Source organism: Bos taurus, chromosome 11, assembly GCF_002263795.3.
Source record: "Bos taurus isolate L1 Dominette 01449 registration number 42190680 breed Hereford chromosome 11, ARS-UCD2.0, whole genome shotgun sequence".
Classification (NCBI taxonomy): domain Eukaryota; kingdom Metazoa; phylum Chordata; class Mammalia; order Artiodactyla; family Bovidae; genus Bos; species Bos taurus.
In genome coordinates, this window is record NC_037338.1 from 2,960,569 (window position 1) to 2,975,846 (window position 15,278).

Consider the following 15,278-nt stretch of genomic DNA (forward strand, 5'->3'; position numbering starts at 1 on the left):
AGCTCAGCTGGTAAAGAATCTGCCTGCAATGCAGGAAACCCCCGTTCAATTCCAGGGTCGGGAGGATCCCCTGGGGAAGGGATAGGCTACTCACTCCATTATTCTTGGGCTTCCCTGATGGCTCAGATGGTAAAGAATCTGCCTGCAATGAGGGAAGACCTGGGTTCTATCCCTGGGTTTGATCCCTGGGTTGGGCAGATCCCCTGGAGGAGGGCATGGCAACCCACTCCAGTATTCTTACCTGGAGAATTCCATGGACAGAGGAGGCTGGCAGGCTACCGTTCAGGGGGTCGCAGAGAGTCAAACATAACTGAGCGACTAAGCACAGCATTTTGCTGATGAGGTGTCCCCTTTGGTCACTTGACTAAAGTAATGTCTGCCAAGTTTCCCCACTGTGAAGTTGCCTTTTAATTATTATTATCAGAACTTAAAAAAATACTTATCTATTATCTATAAATAGTTATTTATTTACATATACATATATCCACTTTTTCAGAGAAGGCAATGGCATCCCACTGCAGTACTCTTGCCTGGAAAATCCCATGGATGGAGGAGCCTGGTAGGCTGCAGTCCATGGGGTCGCTAAGAGTCGGACACGACCGAGCAACTTCACTTTCACTTTTATGCATTGGAGAAGGAAATGGCAACCCACTCCAGTGTTCTTGTCTGGAGAATCCCAGGGACAGGGGAGCCTGGTGGGCTGCCATCTATGGGGTCGCACAGAGTCAGACAAAACTGAAGCAACGTAGCAGCAGCAGCAGCAGCATATCCACTTTTCAGATTCTTTCCCCACATATCCCATTACAGAGTAATAAGTAGAGTTCCCTGTGCTATGTTTTATATATAGTAGTGTGTATATGTCAATCCTGATCTTCCAACTTATCACTCCCCCATCCCAATAAACATGTTGGTTTTCTACATCTGACTCTACTTCTGTTATAATTAAGTTCACTGTAGCCTTTTTTAAGATTCCACATATAAGCAATATCTCATTTTGTCTTTCTGTGTCTGACTTACTTCACTCAACGTGATAATCTCTGGGACCATCCATGTTGCTGCAAATGGCATTATTTTGTTCCTTTTTATGGCTGAGTAATATTCCATTATATATACATACCACATCTTCTTTATCCGTTCCTCTGTTGATGGCCATTTAGGTTGCTTCCATGTTCTGGCTATTGTAAATAGTGCTGCAATGAACACTGGAGTACAGGTATCTTTTTTATTTATGGTTTTCCCTGCCCTTTAATTATTAATAAGTATCTAATTGGAAAAGACTCTGATGCTGGGAGGGATTGGGGGCAGGAGGAGAAGGGGACGACAGAGGATGAGATGGCTGGATGGCATCACCGACTCGATGGACATGAGTCTGGGTGAACTCCGGGAGTTGGTGATGGACAGGGAGGCCTGGCGTGCTGCAGTTCATGCGGTCGCAGAGTCGGACACGACTGAGCGACTGAACTGAACTGAACTGAATGGGGTAATACTTTGAGATGTCAATATCCTATTCCTCATCAAACTTTCAATTTATTAACCTATGTCAGTATAGACTCATGCTTTTATATTGTATTCAATAAATCATAATTCATAACTGTCATTATTTTTTGAAGTTTAATTTGTTCCAGATTTGACCACTGGAACATCTTCAGGCTGGCTCATGGTCTTTTGACAGGTCCCTATCAGTCTTGTAGCACTTCTTCTATCCTCTGACACAAAATGTCCCAGGCTGTTAATAAACCCATGAGGTAGGTGCTATTATTATCATCCCCACGTTAGAGATAAAGAAACCTAGGAGCAGCTCAGGATTATGCAGCTAGTGAGTTATGGTAGCAGAATTGTGAATCCAGACCATTTAGCTCAGGCCTGAGTTTTTCTCCCTAACTTTTTATTCTGAAATAATTTTAGGCTTACAGAAATGTTGCAAAAATAGTACAGAATTCTTGACTACCTTTAACCCAATTTCCACTGACATTAACCTGTGACATTAACACACAGTGCTGTTAATGGAAACCAGGAAATTCATGTTGATGCATTACTGTTAAGTGATTTTGCCAGCTTTTTCAGTAAGGTCCTTTCTGATCCACTGCATTTCATCATCACAGCCTCTTTTGTCTCCTCCAACCTGTGACAATTCCTTAGTCTGTCTTTATGTCTTGTCACTTTTGAACAAGACACCTGGTCCATTCATTTGTAGAATGCCCTCAGTTTGGGTTTGTCTGCTGTTTGTTCCTCGTTAGACTGAGGGTATCCAAGAACACACAAGTGACATGGCAGCCTCTTAATTTATCACATCAAGAGAGTGACTCATTACCTGGGATGTAAACTTGGATAATTTGATTAAGGTGATATTTACTGGGTTCCTCCCCTGGATAGTTACTACTTTTTCCTTTTTAAACTAGTAAGTACTTCACGGGTATATACTTTGAGATAATGCAAATGTCCTTACTTTTGCTTACTAGTTTTTGGATCCATTTCTGCCTGCACCAGTGGTGACTGGGATGTTTGCCTAAGGGTGATTTTCTTTTCCTACTATTCCTTCTACATTCATTAACTAATTTAGTAAGAATGAACTGCCCCTGCTCCCCTGTGTATCTATTTATTCAATTATTTTTCTCAGACTAGACTCATGATTAATGACTTACCATCCATTACAGACCTGACTACTGGTTGCTCCTTCAAGTTGGTCCCTGAGTCCTTTAGACAAGCCCCCTCTTTTCTGAGCACTTTGCTTCCACAAGATATCCCAGGTTCAGATCTCTGCCCCAGATCTGCAATTTGTCCAAGGAGCTCTGACTCCTTCCTTTGAAGAATTGTATTTAGAAACCAAGACCTGGGTATTTTATGTGCTTACTCCTACTGGGGTGTCACTGCCTTCAACATACATCTATGGTAACCATGCACCCCCAGCTGACTGCCCATCACCCAAGACACTGCTAAAAGCCCTCTCAAGAGCCCTGACACGCTCGCTCCAACTTACCCCTTTGGTTTACCTCACATCATGGCCAAAGAGCACTCACCCTGCCCTGCTGCTCTGGCATCACTCTGGTCCTTGTCTTTTTTTCTAGCCCCATGGGTCCGAGGCATTTCTTTGAACTCTTACCTCTCCCAGGAACATGCCCTGTTTACCTGGCTAACCCCTCCTGGATAAAAGCAAGTCAGCCTGCCCCACCTCCTGGCTTAGACATAGCAATTCTGTACTGAAACAGGCTGTTTACCTTTCTTCCCTGATATGTATGTTTTGGGGAGCAAAGATATGTCTTGTTTACCATTGGCTCCAAACACATAACACTTCCTGGACCTACTGTATGTGTTCAAGTGTTTGATGGAGGCGGAAGAGGGCAGTCACTCCAAACTCACTTCTCACGGCTCCCTCCTCTACCGCCCTTCCTCTCCATGCTGCTCAGCTTCTCCCTTCAGAACCCAGCTCATTGGCACAGCCGTCTACATCTCTCCCATCACCCGCCCTTCTTGTCTGAACTGGGAACTTGCATCAGTGTTGGTGTGTCGGCCTCAGCTCCATCGCAGCCAGGCAGCAGAGGTGCTCCAAACAGAACAGGTGAGAACACAGGCCCACTGAGCCCCACCTGCCACAAGGCCCCATCTGGGAATAAGGGGGAGGAGGGCAGCATGCCACCTGCTTCTCCTGGTGCACTGCAGCAGGCGTGTAAAGAGCCTGGGGAATTGTGCCACCAGGCTGAGAGCCCAACCTCCGGGGCCTCCCGTGCTGCGTCGCCCCACCAACCGCTGAGGCTGCAGGCTTCTGAGCCGCCACCAGAGCCCCACTGCTTTGGTCCCCAGGGATGTGTGAGCAAACAGTGCAAAGAAACACATGAAAACAGAGCCGTGCGCTGGGCCTTTTCTATAATTATTACTATAATGACTTACAAAAAAAGTTTTTTCAGGCAACTGTGTTGAGTTATTGTACATATGTGGGAGAGGGAGATGGGGGTCCTGGCCATAGGGTAAATGAAGACCTCTTTCGTGGGAGAAGGAAATGTGCCTCCCCTCTCCCCCACTAGGTCTGACTCCTGATTAAGTGGCTTCCCCTCAACAAATGAAGACCATTAACCCTTCCTGTCCCAGGTACTGGGGTAAAGGAGAGGGAGCAGCAAGTCCATGAAGTGCTTTGATGGGGAGAAAGCACAACCCGCTGTGGCTGCCCAAACCCCATGCATCCTGTCCTGGTTCCACAGGGCTGGACCCTGGCCCACACCCCCTCACTGGGGTCAGAAGACTGCCCAGAACTCAGTCTACACCAAAGCACCCACCTGGGAAGACAAGAGGACAGAGCGTGAGGGGGTCAGGGACGCCAAGGTGTGGCCTTCTGGGCTGCCCGGTTGGGTCAGGATAAGGATGTGGCACAAGGAGCGGTCACACAGCAGAAGGAACTGCTGGTGCCCGCCCCCAGCCACCCCCCCCCCCCCGCCCCGACCCCGCCACTCCCCAGGGCTAGTCACCCAGGCATCCAGGCACTCTCGGAGGGGTTCTGTCAGAGGCAATGGGGGCGTTCCGGTGTCTGGCCTTGGAGCTTGGGGAAGCAGAGAACCATGGGCCTAACTGGCTCTGCCAAGGGGGACACCCAGAACCATCCAAAGCTGGGCCCCTCAATTCCTATCTTCCAGCTCCAGCCTCCCATCCATGCAGCTAACTGTGACCGTGTGTGTGTGTATGTTATGTGTGTGCACGTGTGCACATGTGTGTAGGGGAGGCTTAGGGAAGCGCTGTGGCACCACTTGCCCAGGGTTCAGGGCATGCAGGGGGTCTAGGCCTCATCTGTGAACCCAACCACAGAGGGTTAAGAACTCTGGTTCCCCCTTCCTCCCAGAGCTACGCCTTCCTCCTTGGCCACTAGAAGGTTTTTCGATGAATAGCCCGGGAGCCGTCCTCTTCATACTCCTTTTTGGATACCCACATCTTCTTAAAAGTGTCCAGTGAGGCCAGGATAGAGCCCCTGTGAGGAGGGAGGGACAGCATTCTTGGGGACCTGAGGGCTGAGCCAGCCACCCGCCCTGGGCGCCCAGGACTCAACTTTTCTAACCTGCGGGGGACATCCCCCCGCCTCCACCTGGCCTGGACCAGCCCAGGAAAAAGTGTCCAGAGCACAGAGGCCTCCTCCTAGGGCCTCGGCTCTGGGTCCCGCCTTACCCGATCCACGTGGAGTACAGCCGTTCCTGAGGGGCTGAGATCTGGAGGGAACAGCACAGTGTAACTGCCCTGCCCCCCCAGCACCCCCATCCCAGCCTTGGGGGCACTTCCCCCAGTGCCTGCAGCCAGGCCTCAGCCAGGAGCCGGAAGGGCAGCAGGGCCGGGCTGGGTGTGAAGTCAGAGGACATCTAACAGTGCTTCTTGCCCTTCCCTCCCCAGGTCAAAGTTGCCCAGCACCCCCATGCCCTACAGGGACTCCCCACAACCTCACCTTGATTTTGACGTCCTTTGGGGCAAGCTTCTTTACTTCACTTAGTAATCGATCACCAAAGCCTGTGAACACAAGGCTGGCTGAACCCAGGGTTCACATCTGACCCTTCATCACTAGCTCCCTCACATCCAACTTCTGGTGCCTCAGCCCCAGCCACTTTTTTTTATTTTTTAAGCTACTATTTTATTTTTTGGCCATGCCATGCAGCATGTGGGATCTTAGTTCTCTGACCAGGGATTGGACCCATGCCCCCTGTAGTGGAAGTGTGCAGTCTTAACCACTGGACTGCCAGGGAAGTCCTTGTTTTAGTCATTCTTGCCAGGAGTAAGGGTGGAGAGAACCACACCAAAGGCAGAAAAGATCCAGCAGTGTGCCTGCAGGTGGGCCCGCTTCCCTCTTCAGGAAGGAAGGCAGCAGGAGATGGAACCCCAAGTCACCCACCACTGCCTGACCCCTACCCTCTCCCCCTTGACACTCCAGAGCCAAAACCACCAGAAGCAGTCAAAGGCAAATGATGAGTCAGGAGAACAAGCAGTCACTTCCATCCAGTAGACAGGCAAACGTCTCGCACAGTGCTGGGACGGGGCTGGGGGACTGCCATAACTGGGGGAGCCTCTCAGGAGGGAAACTTGTGATATCTACCAGGTATCAAGTGCACACATGTGTACCCTCTGACTCAGCAATTCCATCCCTAGGATTTATCTTTCAGGTATCTTCCCATTACGTGAAATGATAGTGCATGCAATCACCCAGTGGAACATTTTTGTGATGAGAGAGAATTTCACCACCTCCAAGGCCATCAGCAGGTTAATGGTTCAATGGCACATCCAGCCCTCAGGGCCAGATAAAGAGAACCTACACAAACATCTGCCGTCTGTGGAGCAAAATCAACAACACAGGAGCTGGAGAGTATGCTCGTGTTCCTGCTCTGTCGCTAAGTCAGGTCTGACTCTTCAAAACCCCATGGACTGTAGCCCGCCAGGCTCCTCTCCATGGAATTCTCCAGGCTAGAATACTGGAGTGGGTTGCCATTTCCTTCTCCAAGGGATCTTCCTGAGCCATGGATTGAACCCATATCTCCCGCATTGGCAAGCTGATTCTTTACTACTGAGCCACCTGGAAAGTCCAGAGAGTAAAGTCCAGGGCTAAGTAAAAAGGATGCTTTATCTAGGCACAGATGTTACCTGAGAAACTAACAATAACTGTGGGGAGGGAACTGGGTGACCAGGGCAATAGAAGGCAGACTTCATCGAATACATTTTAGACCTCATCAAACTTACCATCTATTTGTAAACAAAATTTAATTTCAAATCTATCCCTTAAAAAAAAAAAACAAAACTCACTGAACATCCAAAAAACCCACAGAAAATGGGCCATGTCCCAGGATTTCAGGAATTGGGGTGCAGTCTGAGGGCCACACTACCTGTGGCCTCCAAGCCATACCATCCCAACTAGGTACCTTTGAAAAGCGTGGAGCCACCAGAAAGCATGATGTTGGCAAACAGCGTGCGGCGCAGATCCATGTCAGACTTGTGGATGGCGAAGACCAGCACCTCATGGAGTCCCTCACTCTCATCCCCTATCAGGTCTGGCTGGAACAGCAGCTCAGGGGCCCGGAACCGCGCTGGTCCCACCTTCGGAAAACAAGATGAAGTTAGTCCCGCCTCCTCCAGTCCCGGCATCATCACCCGCCTGCGTCCGGCCTGAACTTACGTTGAGCGTGCTGCCGTCTGGCAGGGTGTACTGCACCTTCTCTGTCTCCAGAGCCTCATCCTTCTGCGGGTTGATGGACAGGTAGCAGGCCCGCTGCGGTGGGCAGAGACAGGGCTCTCAGGAGGTGGCCACAGGGACCCGCACACCCAGGGCTCAACCTCATGCTGGGTCCGACCACCCCCGCTTCCCCACTCCCTGCCCCGAGTCACCTCTTTGATGGTCCGGACGACCTCAAACTCAGCCGAGGTGTGAAAGTCCGCCCCCTCCTTGCGCAGCAGCAGCCGGAGGTAGCGGGAGACGTCGCGGCCAGCAATGTCCACCCGCATGATGGAGTGGGGCATGGCGAAACCCTCGTAGACGGGGACGGCGTGTGTGACCCCGTCCCCCGAGTCCAAAACCACTCCAGTCGTGCGTCCTGTGGCGTACCTGTCACCAGGTCAGCATCCCTTCACCTCAGCCACTGAGGCACTGGGACCTCCGCACCCCTGGAAGGGACCCCGGGGCGTGTGCATTATCTGGTCTGAGAAAGGGACCCACAGGCCCCCCAGTAGGGATCGTCATCGGAAGGCTGTTTGTACAGGGAAGTCAGGCGCCACGGCATCCCAATCAGGAGGCCAGAGATGCGAGGACCAGGGCCAAGGGAGCACTCACAGGCTGAGCACGGCCTGCATGGAGATGAACAAGGCCGGCACGTTGAAGGTCTCGAAGAACACCTCCGCCGCCTTCTCCCGATTCTTACTCGGGTTGAGCGGCGCTTCCGTAAGAAGAACAGGATGCTGCAGGAGACGGCAGGGTTGCGGGCAGGTGCAAAGGCAACGTGCAGGCCCCGCCGGGATCTTTCCAGAGAGCCACCTACCCGGGAGCACACAAACCTGCCGTCTCCCATCCCTCCCGAGGGCGCCAGCACGTCATCTGCCAGCAGTGAGTCTTCCAAAGACCCAGCGCCCCCTGTAATATTCTACCTGGCAGCCGCTAGCTGTGCGGACCCATACACACACAATGCGGGGTGGCAGGGACCCACACCCACACAATGCGGGGCAGAGGGGTGGCAGGGACCCACACAATGCGGGGCGGAGGGGCGACAGGGACCCACATCCACACAATTTGGGGCGGAGGGGTGGCAGGGACCCCCACCCACACAATACGGGGCGGAGGGGAGGCAGGGACCCACACCCACACAATGCGGGGCAGAGGGGCGGCAGGGACCCACACCCACACAATGCGGGGCAGAGGGGCGGCAGGGACCCACACCCACACAATGCAGGGGCTTCATGCCAGACAAGAGCCAGAGAAAGTGTGGAAGCCTGACGCAGACGCTGCAGGCGGAGCAGGGAGAGGGCGCCGCGGCCCCACCTCCTCCGAGAAGGTCTGCAGCTGGTCCTTAGAGTAGACGTACTGCCAGATCCGCTCCATGTCGTTCCAGTCCCTCACCACGCCGTGCTCCATGGGGTAGCGGATGGCCAGCAGCCCCCGGTGCTCCTGCAGACCGGAGGCTGGAGGTGGCAGCAGACACTCACCCAGCAGCTGGTCTCTGCCCTCCGGGGGGCCACCCCTTCATCCGCTCACCGGGGGTCCCTGTGCCCCTTACATCCTTAACCCGGCATGGGTTCATCTGCCCAGTTGTTTCCCTGGCTCTAAGAGTCCAGTCCAGGACCACAGAGGGTGGTGGCATGCTCCCCCGAACCCCAGAGTGCCCCCATTCCTTTCCCCACGGCCCGTGTCCTCTACAGTCACTACTAGCACATCCTTCCCTTCCAGCCTCACACACAGCCTGACCTCCAGCTCCACCGCCACTTCAGTTCCTGTCCTCATCAGCGCCAGGAGCCTCTGTGACGGCCGATCCTACGCCAGCCATCCTATGTGGCCCCTCCTGCGGCCACGTGCTGCCACCTCTCCTCCCAGCTCTTCAGCCAGTACAGGTGTGTCTCGCAGAGACCTGCCCTTCAACGTCCCCCCACAACGCGGTCCTTCTGTCCAGTACCATTCTCTCACCCACAGCTGCGGCTCCTGCTGACCGCATTTTCTGGGTCCTCAGCACCCCTTCCTGTCTTCCTCAGGTGCCTCAACTGCACTTGCTGGTCAGTCCCTGCCACCCCCGCCCCCACTCGCTCCTCCTCCCAAGGGCCTCACCTGGCTGTGCAGTCCCTTCCCCACCCCCTCAACCCCCCAGCTGGAGCACAGAGCTGGCCTTCTCGATCAGTCATCAGTCCAAGTGACTCATTTAACCAGTTCTTTCCTCTGTGGCTTCTAAAGGAAGGGGCACGAAGTGGTCTTACTGTGTCGCCTTACACAGGAACCCTGGACCATCTCACAGAGCAAATGGACCACAGTGCTTATGACACCCAGTAGATGGTCCCAGAGAGGGCCCAGGGCCCTCTGACCACCAGTCAAGGCTCCTAGGACAGAAGACCTCAACCCAGGCACAGACAGGCACCACAGATGTTACCTCTGCTTTCGGTCCGATAAAGAGGTCTCCTTCCAGGGCTCCAGCCATCACCCGCATGTGCTTGGGGCGCCCGACACTGCAGGGACAGAAAAGTCAGGGAGATGGGCAGGGGCCATAGCCGAGCCTAGTCTAGGAAAACCAAAGTCTGACTCCAATGGTCAGAAGCTAGGCCTACGGGCCATGGGACCACAGAGCAGGCCTTGGAAGGACAGAAGACTCAGGGTCAGAAGAAAAGGGGTTCCCACCATTTCCCACCAGCCCTCCCAGAGAGGGCCAAGAGGTCTGGAATGTCAGCCCTGGCAGAGGGTCTGCTTCTGCAGCCATGATGACTCAGCCCTCACTGTGGATTTCACGGGGGTAGAACAAGGTGGGGTGGCCCCAGGAAGCAGGGCCATGGCTCCTTCGTAGACCCCTCTCTCACTCAGTCAATCCCGTCCTTCTTCCTGCCAGGGCTTCTGAAACACAGATGCAGCTCTTGGCAGAGTGGACGAGCTACCATTCCAAAATCTCACCCAACTTCCCTGCACATCAAGAGGAACCTTTAATTACACTCCAGGTGAGTTCAGAAAGGACAGCTGAGGCCTGGATACCCCATGCAGGCTTTGTCTTGACATGGCCAGTTACTTCAGGGGCCTGAGGACTCCCCTACCCTGGCTTTGGCCACTAAGCTCTAAGGCCTCCAGGATTTGAAACAAAACACCATCAAGGGAAAACTTCCCAATGGGCTTGAGCGGCCGGTGGAGTGCCCCCAAATTTCCCTGGGTTTCACTCCCCTCTCTCCTCTGCCATCACTGGCATCATGCAGGGAAGGATTCCCCCTGACCGCACAATGTATCTTCTAGAGTCTGAAAATAAATGAGCCCTGAAGAGAGCATTTCCTGGGGGGAAGGAGCAGCAGTAACTCCCCATTCTTTCTCCTCTGGGTTTAGGTCTCTCTTGTGTTCTTGCTGCTGCTACCATGCCCTGTTCCCAGGGGAATGCTGGTGGTAGCTCCTCCTTTCCAGCTCCAGGAGGGACCAAAACCAGACTCAAGACAGCCCAGAGCACCTGTCTTCTTCCATAGCCCTTCACAGCACCAGCTTCACAAATCTGGTGCTTTCCCTTACAGGCAGGGGCAAGAGTTAGCCTCAAAGAGAGTTGTGACACAAGACCCATGTTCTCCCCAGAAGCAAATCAAAGGGTTAGGAATACTGCCTGAGCAACACTTACTAGTTTGGAAAACAGTATTTGGGAATCTGGTCTCCTGCAAAGCCAGCCTTGATCACCCCGGAACCCTGCGAAGAAAAACAGCAGCTAGATTCCAACATTCATCTCCAGATGAAGGTGGTGCCCTGCTGTGGAGAGGGCTTCCCCCGACAGTAGCCTGGGAAGGAAGCCCGAGATCCTGCCAAGAGGGCAAGGCCATTTACACATACACCAGTGGTTCAAAACTAGGGGCAACTTTACATCTCATCCCCCTAATTTGAGGGCTTCCCAGGTGGCTCAGTGGTAAAGAATCTGCCTGCCAATGCAGGAGATGTGAGGTCAATCCCTGCGTTGGGAAGATCCCCTGGAGAAGGAGATGGCAACCCACTCCAGTATTCTTGCCTGGGAAATCCCATGGACAGAGGAGCCTGGTGGGCTGCAGTCCATGGGGCCGTAAAGATTCAGACACAACTTAGCAATGGAGCATGCATGCAGCCCCAAATCTGACAATGTCTGAAGACTGGGGGCAGAGGCTGTTATTGCCATCTAAGTGGGTAGAGGCTAGGGATGCTGCTAAACATCCTACAGAGCACAGGGCACATCACCAAGCATTATCCAAGCCAGAACATCACCAGTGTGGAGATGGAGTACACCCTCCTAGGCACACTTGTGGGTTGGCTCCAGGCAGGAGGACTCCTTAGCAAGAAGCAACCCTTAAGGTTGGTTGCTTATGGTTTTTTTTCCAGATGTTTGAAAAAGCACAGCCCACTCCCCTCAGCAGCTATGGACCACAGACAGGACTGGCTGGGGAAGATACTGGGTGCATGGGGACCAACTAGCACTCCTCTTCAAGTGGCTTCCCCAGAGACAACAGGAGGAGAGCTTGGTCCTGCCACTGCTCCAGCATGGAAGCTGGATGGAGACTTTTAAAGGGATCCTGGTATCTAGAAACCTCCCACCCACAGCAGGAATCAGCATCTCAACCTCTCTCTCCACCACCCATCACCACCCTTGGGGCCTGGAGAGCAGAAATAAACATCCCCTAGAGTTTGGGGGAGAATGGATACATGTGTACATATGGCAGAGTCCCTTTGCTGTTCACCTGAAACTATCAGAACATTGTTTTTTAATTGGCTATTCTCCAATACAAAATGGGCTTCTTGTGTGGTGTTCATGGTAAAGAACCCGCCTGCCAAAGCAGGAGACAGAAGAGATGCAGGTTTGATCCCTGGGTCAGGAAGAGCCCCTGGAGGAGGGCATGGCAACCCACTCCAGTATTCTTGCCTGGAGAATCCCATGGACAGAGGAGCCTGGTGGGCTATAGCCCATAGGGTCGCAAGGAGTCAGAAATGACTGAGTGAGTGAGCACGCAGGCAATACAAAATAAAGTTGTTTTTTTTTTTTTCAAAATAAAGTTTTTTTAAAAAGAGAAAGAAACAGCCCAGTGGGACCAAGCAGGTTGTTCTCAAAACTCAAACTTGTTGAGTAGCCTGCCAAGAAAGGAAGTGGCTGATCCTTCCTGAAGCCTGATGGAGAGCATCCCCAAGCCCAGCTTCAGCTATCTTATTAAACACCCCTGCTGTGACTCAGGGCCCTCACATGGTTACTCCAAAACAGACAGCCATTCAGAGATTACATGGGGATCATGTGCAAGGGAGACAGATCCCAGAAAGAGCAGTGAGTCATTATTAAAAACTCCAAGGCCCACTGTTCAGAGGTAGACACTCAGCTAGGGGCAGATCCACTGATCCCTGCCCTTTATCTTCTTCCTATAGATCAGAAAGCATGCTGAGCTGAGCTACGGTGCTGAAGGACAAGACCACGATGGAGCCAGGCAACTTTCCTCTGAGGTTTCCAAGCCAGACCCCCAAACTGCTTACAGGTCCTGGGAAGAGTGGTCCTGAATTCTCTCCACTGCCCTCCCAGCTGTGGAACATCCCCTTGGCTCAGGGAGCACTTCAGGAAAGGGTCAAAGCAGGCGAGTGCCCAGTCAGGCAGCGGCGGGTATATGGTTGGCAAAACTTAACGTGCATTTCCGCAGTCCCAGGAAAAGGGCGTAGTGGGGCCTGCCTACCCTGGAAGTGCTGCCTGGGGGTGCAGCACTTGGGAAGAGCTATTGTAGAGGCCCGCAGGTTAAGCGTTCCCTAAAGATGGGGCCAGCAGTGTGCAAAGGGGCAAACACTGTCTTTCCTCCAGTAGGAGGGCAGCCAAAGCCTGAGGAGAGGTAAAGGGGCTGGGGTCGAAACCCATCCAGTGAGCCTACTCTCCACCGAGAAGGGTCCGGGGTGAGTCCCCGGGCCTGGCATATCGGTGCATCGGTCGGTCGCCCGGCTGTACCCCGGCTCTCTAGATGCTGATCAAGCGCTGCCAGACACATGGGACCCCTTCCTCTCCCGACCTCCCCGCCTGCTCAGGGAGCGCTGGGGCTGGGGTTCTGCCACGCTTGCGGGGGGCTGGTCCCGCGGCCCGGGATACAGGGCCAAGTGGGGACAGCCCGCAGGAGTGGCGGGCCGGCAACGAGCCGAGGACCAGGCAAGACGGGCGGGGGTCCCTGCGGACCTCGACTCGTCCACCCCGCCCTCCCCCCCGGTTGCCAAGCCTCACGTTGTCGATGACCACGGGCTGGTTGGCGATGATATCGTAGGACTCCATGGCCGGGCCGGGCCGGCCCTGCCCAGCAGGCGGGCTGCAGTAGTAACCAACAGCTGGCAGGCAGGCAGGCGGGCGGACCGGGACCACCGCGGCTCCTGACGCGCTGCTGCGCCCCTCCCACCCCAAGCACGCAGCCTACGCGAGCCCGGCGGAGAATTTCAAGAGGGCGGGCCCCGCGGCCAGTCACCGCTCCCACCTAGGCAGATTGACACCCGGAGCCGGGGGCCCGCGAGGGCAAAGGGGCGGGGCCGTCGGGTGCTGGCCAGCCAATGGAGGCGCCGGGAAGAACTGCCCCGGCGCCTCCAAGGTAGGCTGCAGCGCGTGCGGGTGACGTCATCGCTCCGCGCTTAAAGAAGGCGCGGTCGGAGCCGGCGGGCTGGTAGTTTACTCGTGCCGGACTCTTGTTTCTTCAGCGAGCAGTCCCCAAGGAGGCCGGCGGTGGATTTTTCACACAAAGCATTTCTTTATTGAGCACTGAAGAAGATCCTTTTCCTTATAAAAATGATAATTTCGTGATAACGGTAGCTGAAGTGAATGCAGCACCAGCTTAGTGCTTGCGCAGCACTTATGCTCATTTTACATAGATGATTATATTACACCCTTGCAATTACTTAGGTGTTATTTTCCGATTTTACAGATACGGGAACCGAGGAGCCTCAACGCGTGTGTACCTTGCCCAACAGTTATCCTGTTGGCAGCAGCTGGGAAGAGCACGCGGGGAGCCTCCAACCGCTCAGGGGTCCACAGGGCAAGAAGATACTCAGTCCTGAATTCATTGACCAGACTGAGCTATAGTTATTTGCCGCTCTATAGAACTTTCCCACTAGACTATGAGATTAAATTTGGCCAAGTTGAAGCACAACATCATACAGGAAAGTGCAGAAATCGTTAAGTGTACATTTCAATGAATTATTAACTTGTGAACACTGAGCTTAAAAAACAGCATGAGCAGCACTCCAGAAGCCTCCCGCCCCTCTTGCTCACTGCCCTCTTCTTCCTCGAAAGGGACTGCTATCCTCCAGTCTACAGGTCACCACAGGTTAGTTTAGCCTATTTTGGAATTTTATGCAAGTAGAATCATAGTTATGTGTTCATTTGTATCTAGTGTCTGTGCGTTCATAAAATGGGTCAGCGTGCAACTGTTTAAAATAATGAAGGAGTTCTATATAATCTGATATGAAATACATCAGGACATATGGCTAAGTCAAGGCAAAGAAAGGCAGTCACACTGTCCAGAATGTTTTATGTGTGAATGGCTCTGAAGAATGTCTGAGAAACCTTCAAGACTTTTTAATATGGGGAAGGGGGACCACTGGCAAAGGTGGGGGAATGAAGAGCAAATTCTTTGTACAATGTGAACTTTTATTTTAATTTTTTAATTTGTTCATGTATTTGTGCATGGGTGCTGGGAAGCCTGGTGGGCTGCCGTCTATGGGGTAGCACAGAGTCCGACACGACTGAAGCAACTTAGCAAGAGCAGCAGCAGCAGCAGCTGAGTTGCTCAGTTGTGTCCAGCTATTCTGTGGCCCCACGGACTGTAGCCAGCCAAGCCCCTCTGTCCATGGAATTTCCCAGGCAAGAGTACTGGAGTGGATTGCCATTCTCTTTTCCAGGGGATCTTCCTGACTCAGGGATCGAACCCACATCTCCTGCATCTTCCGCATTGCCATGCAGATTCTTTACCACTGAGCTACCTAGGAAGCCCCTGTTCATGTATATATTACTTTTTCCTTATTTTTAAGTTGTGGTAAAATCCATGCAACATACAATTTACCATCATAACCCGTTAAATTCTCTTAATTTCGGGTATAGTTGGTTTGTAATGTGCAGTTTCAGGTGTACAGCAAAGTGAATCTGTTATACATA

General features: G+C 53.0%; 1 protein-coding gene across 4 annotated transcripts; it reads right to left on the reverse strand.

The window, feature by feature from the left end:
• Positions 1–3,844: 3,844 nt before the first annotated feature.
• Positions 3,845–13,572, reverse strand: ACTR1B (actin related protein 1B). Of its 4 annotated transcripts, none has more exons than XM_059890982.1 (12): positions 13,365–13,463; positions 10,785–10,849; positions 9,821–10,030; positions 9,576–9,651; positions 8,483–8,608; positions 7,781–7,905; positions 7,339–7,555; positions 7,130–7,222; positions 6,876–7,050; positions 5,417–5,478; positions 5,146–5,186; positions 3,845–4,951 (listed from the first exon to the last, which is right to left on the reverse strand). In XM_059890982.1, the coding sequence occupies exons 4-12, from the start codon at positions 9,630–9,632 to the stop codon at positions 4,849–4,851; spliced, it is 999 nt and encodes a 332-aa protein (XP_059746965.1). In that variant the 5' UTR covers positions 9,633–9,651; positions 9,821–10,030; positions 10,785–10,849; positions 13,365–13,463; the 3' UTR covers positions 3,845–4,848.
• Positions 13,573–15,278: the final 1,706 nt, after the last annotated feature.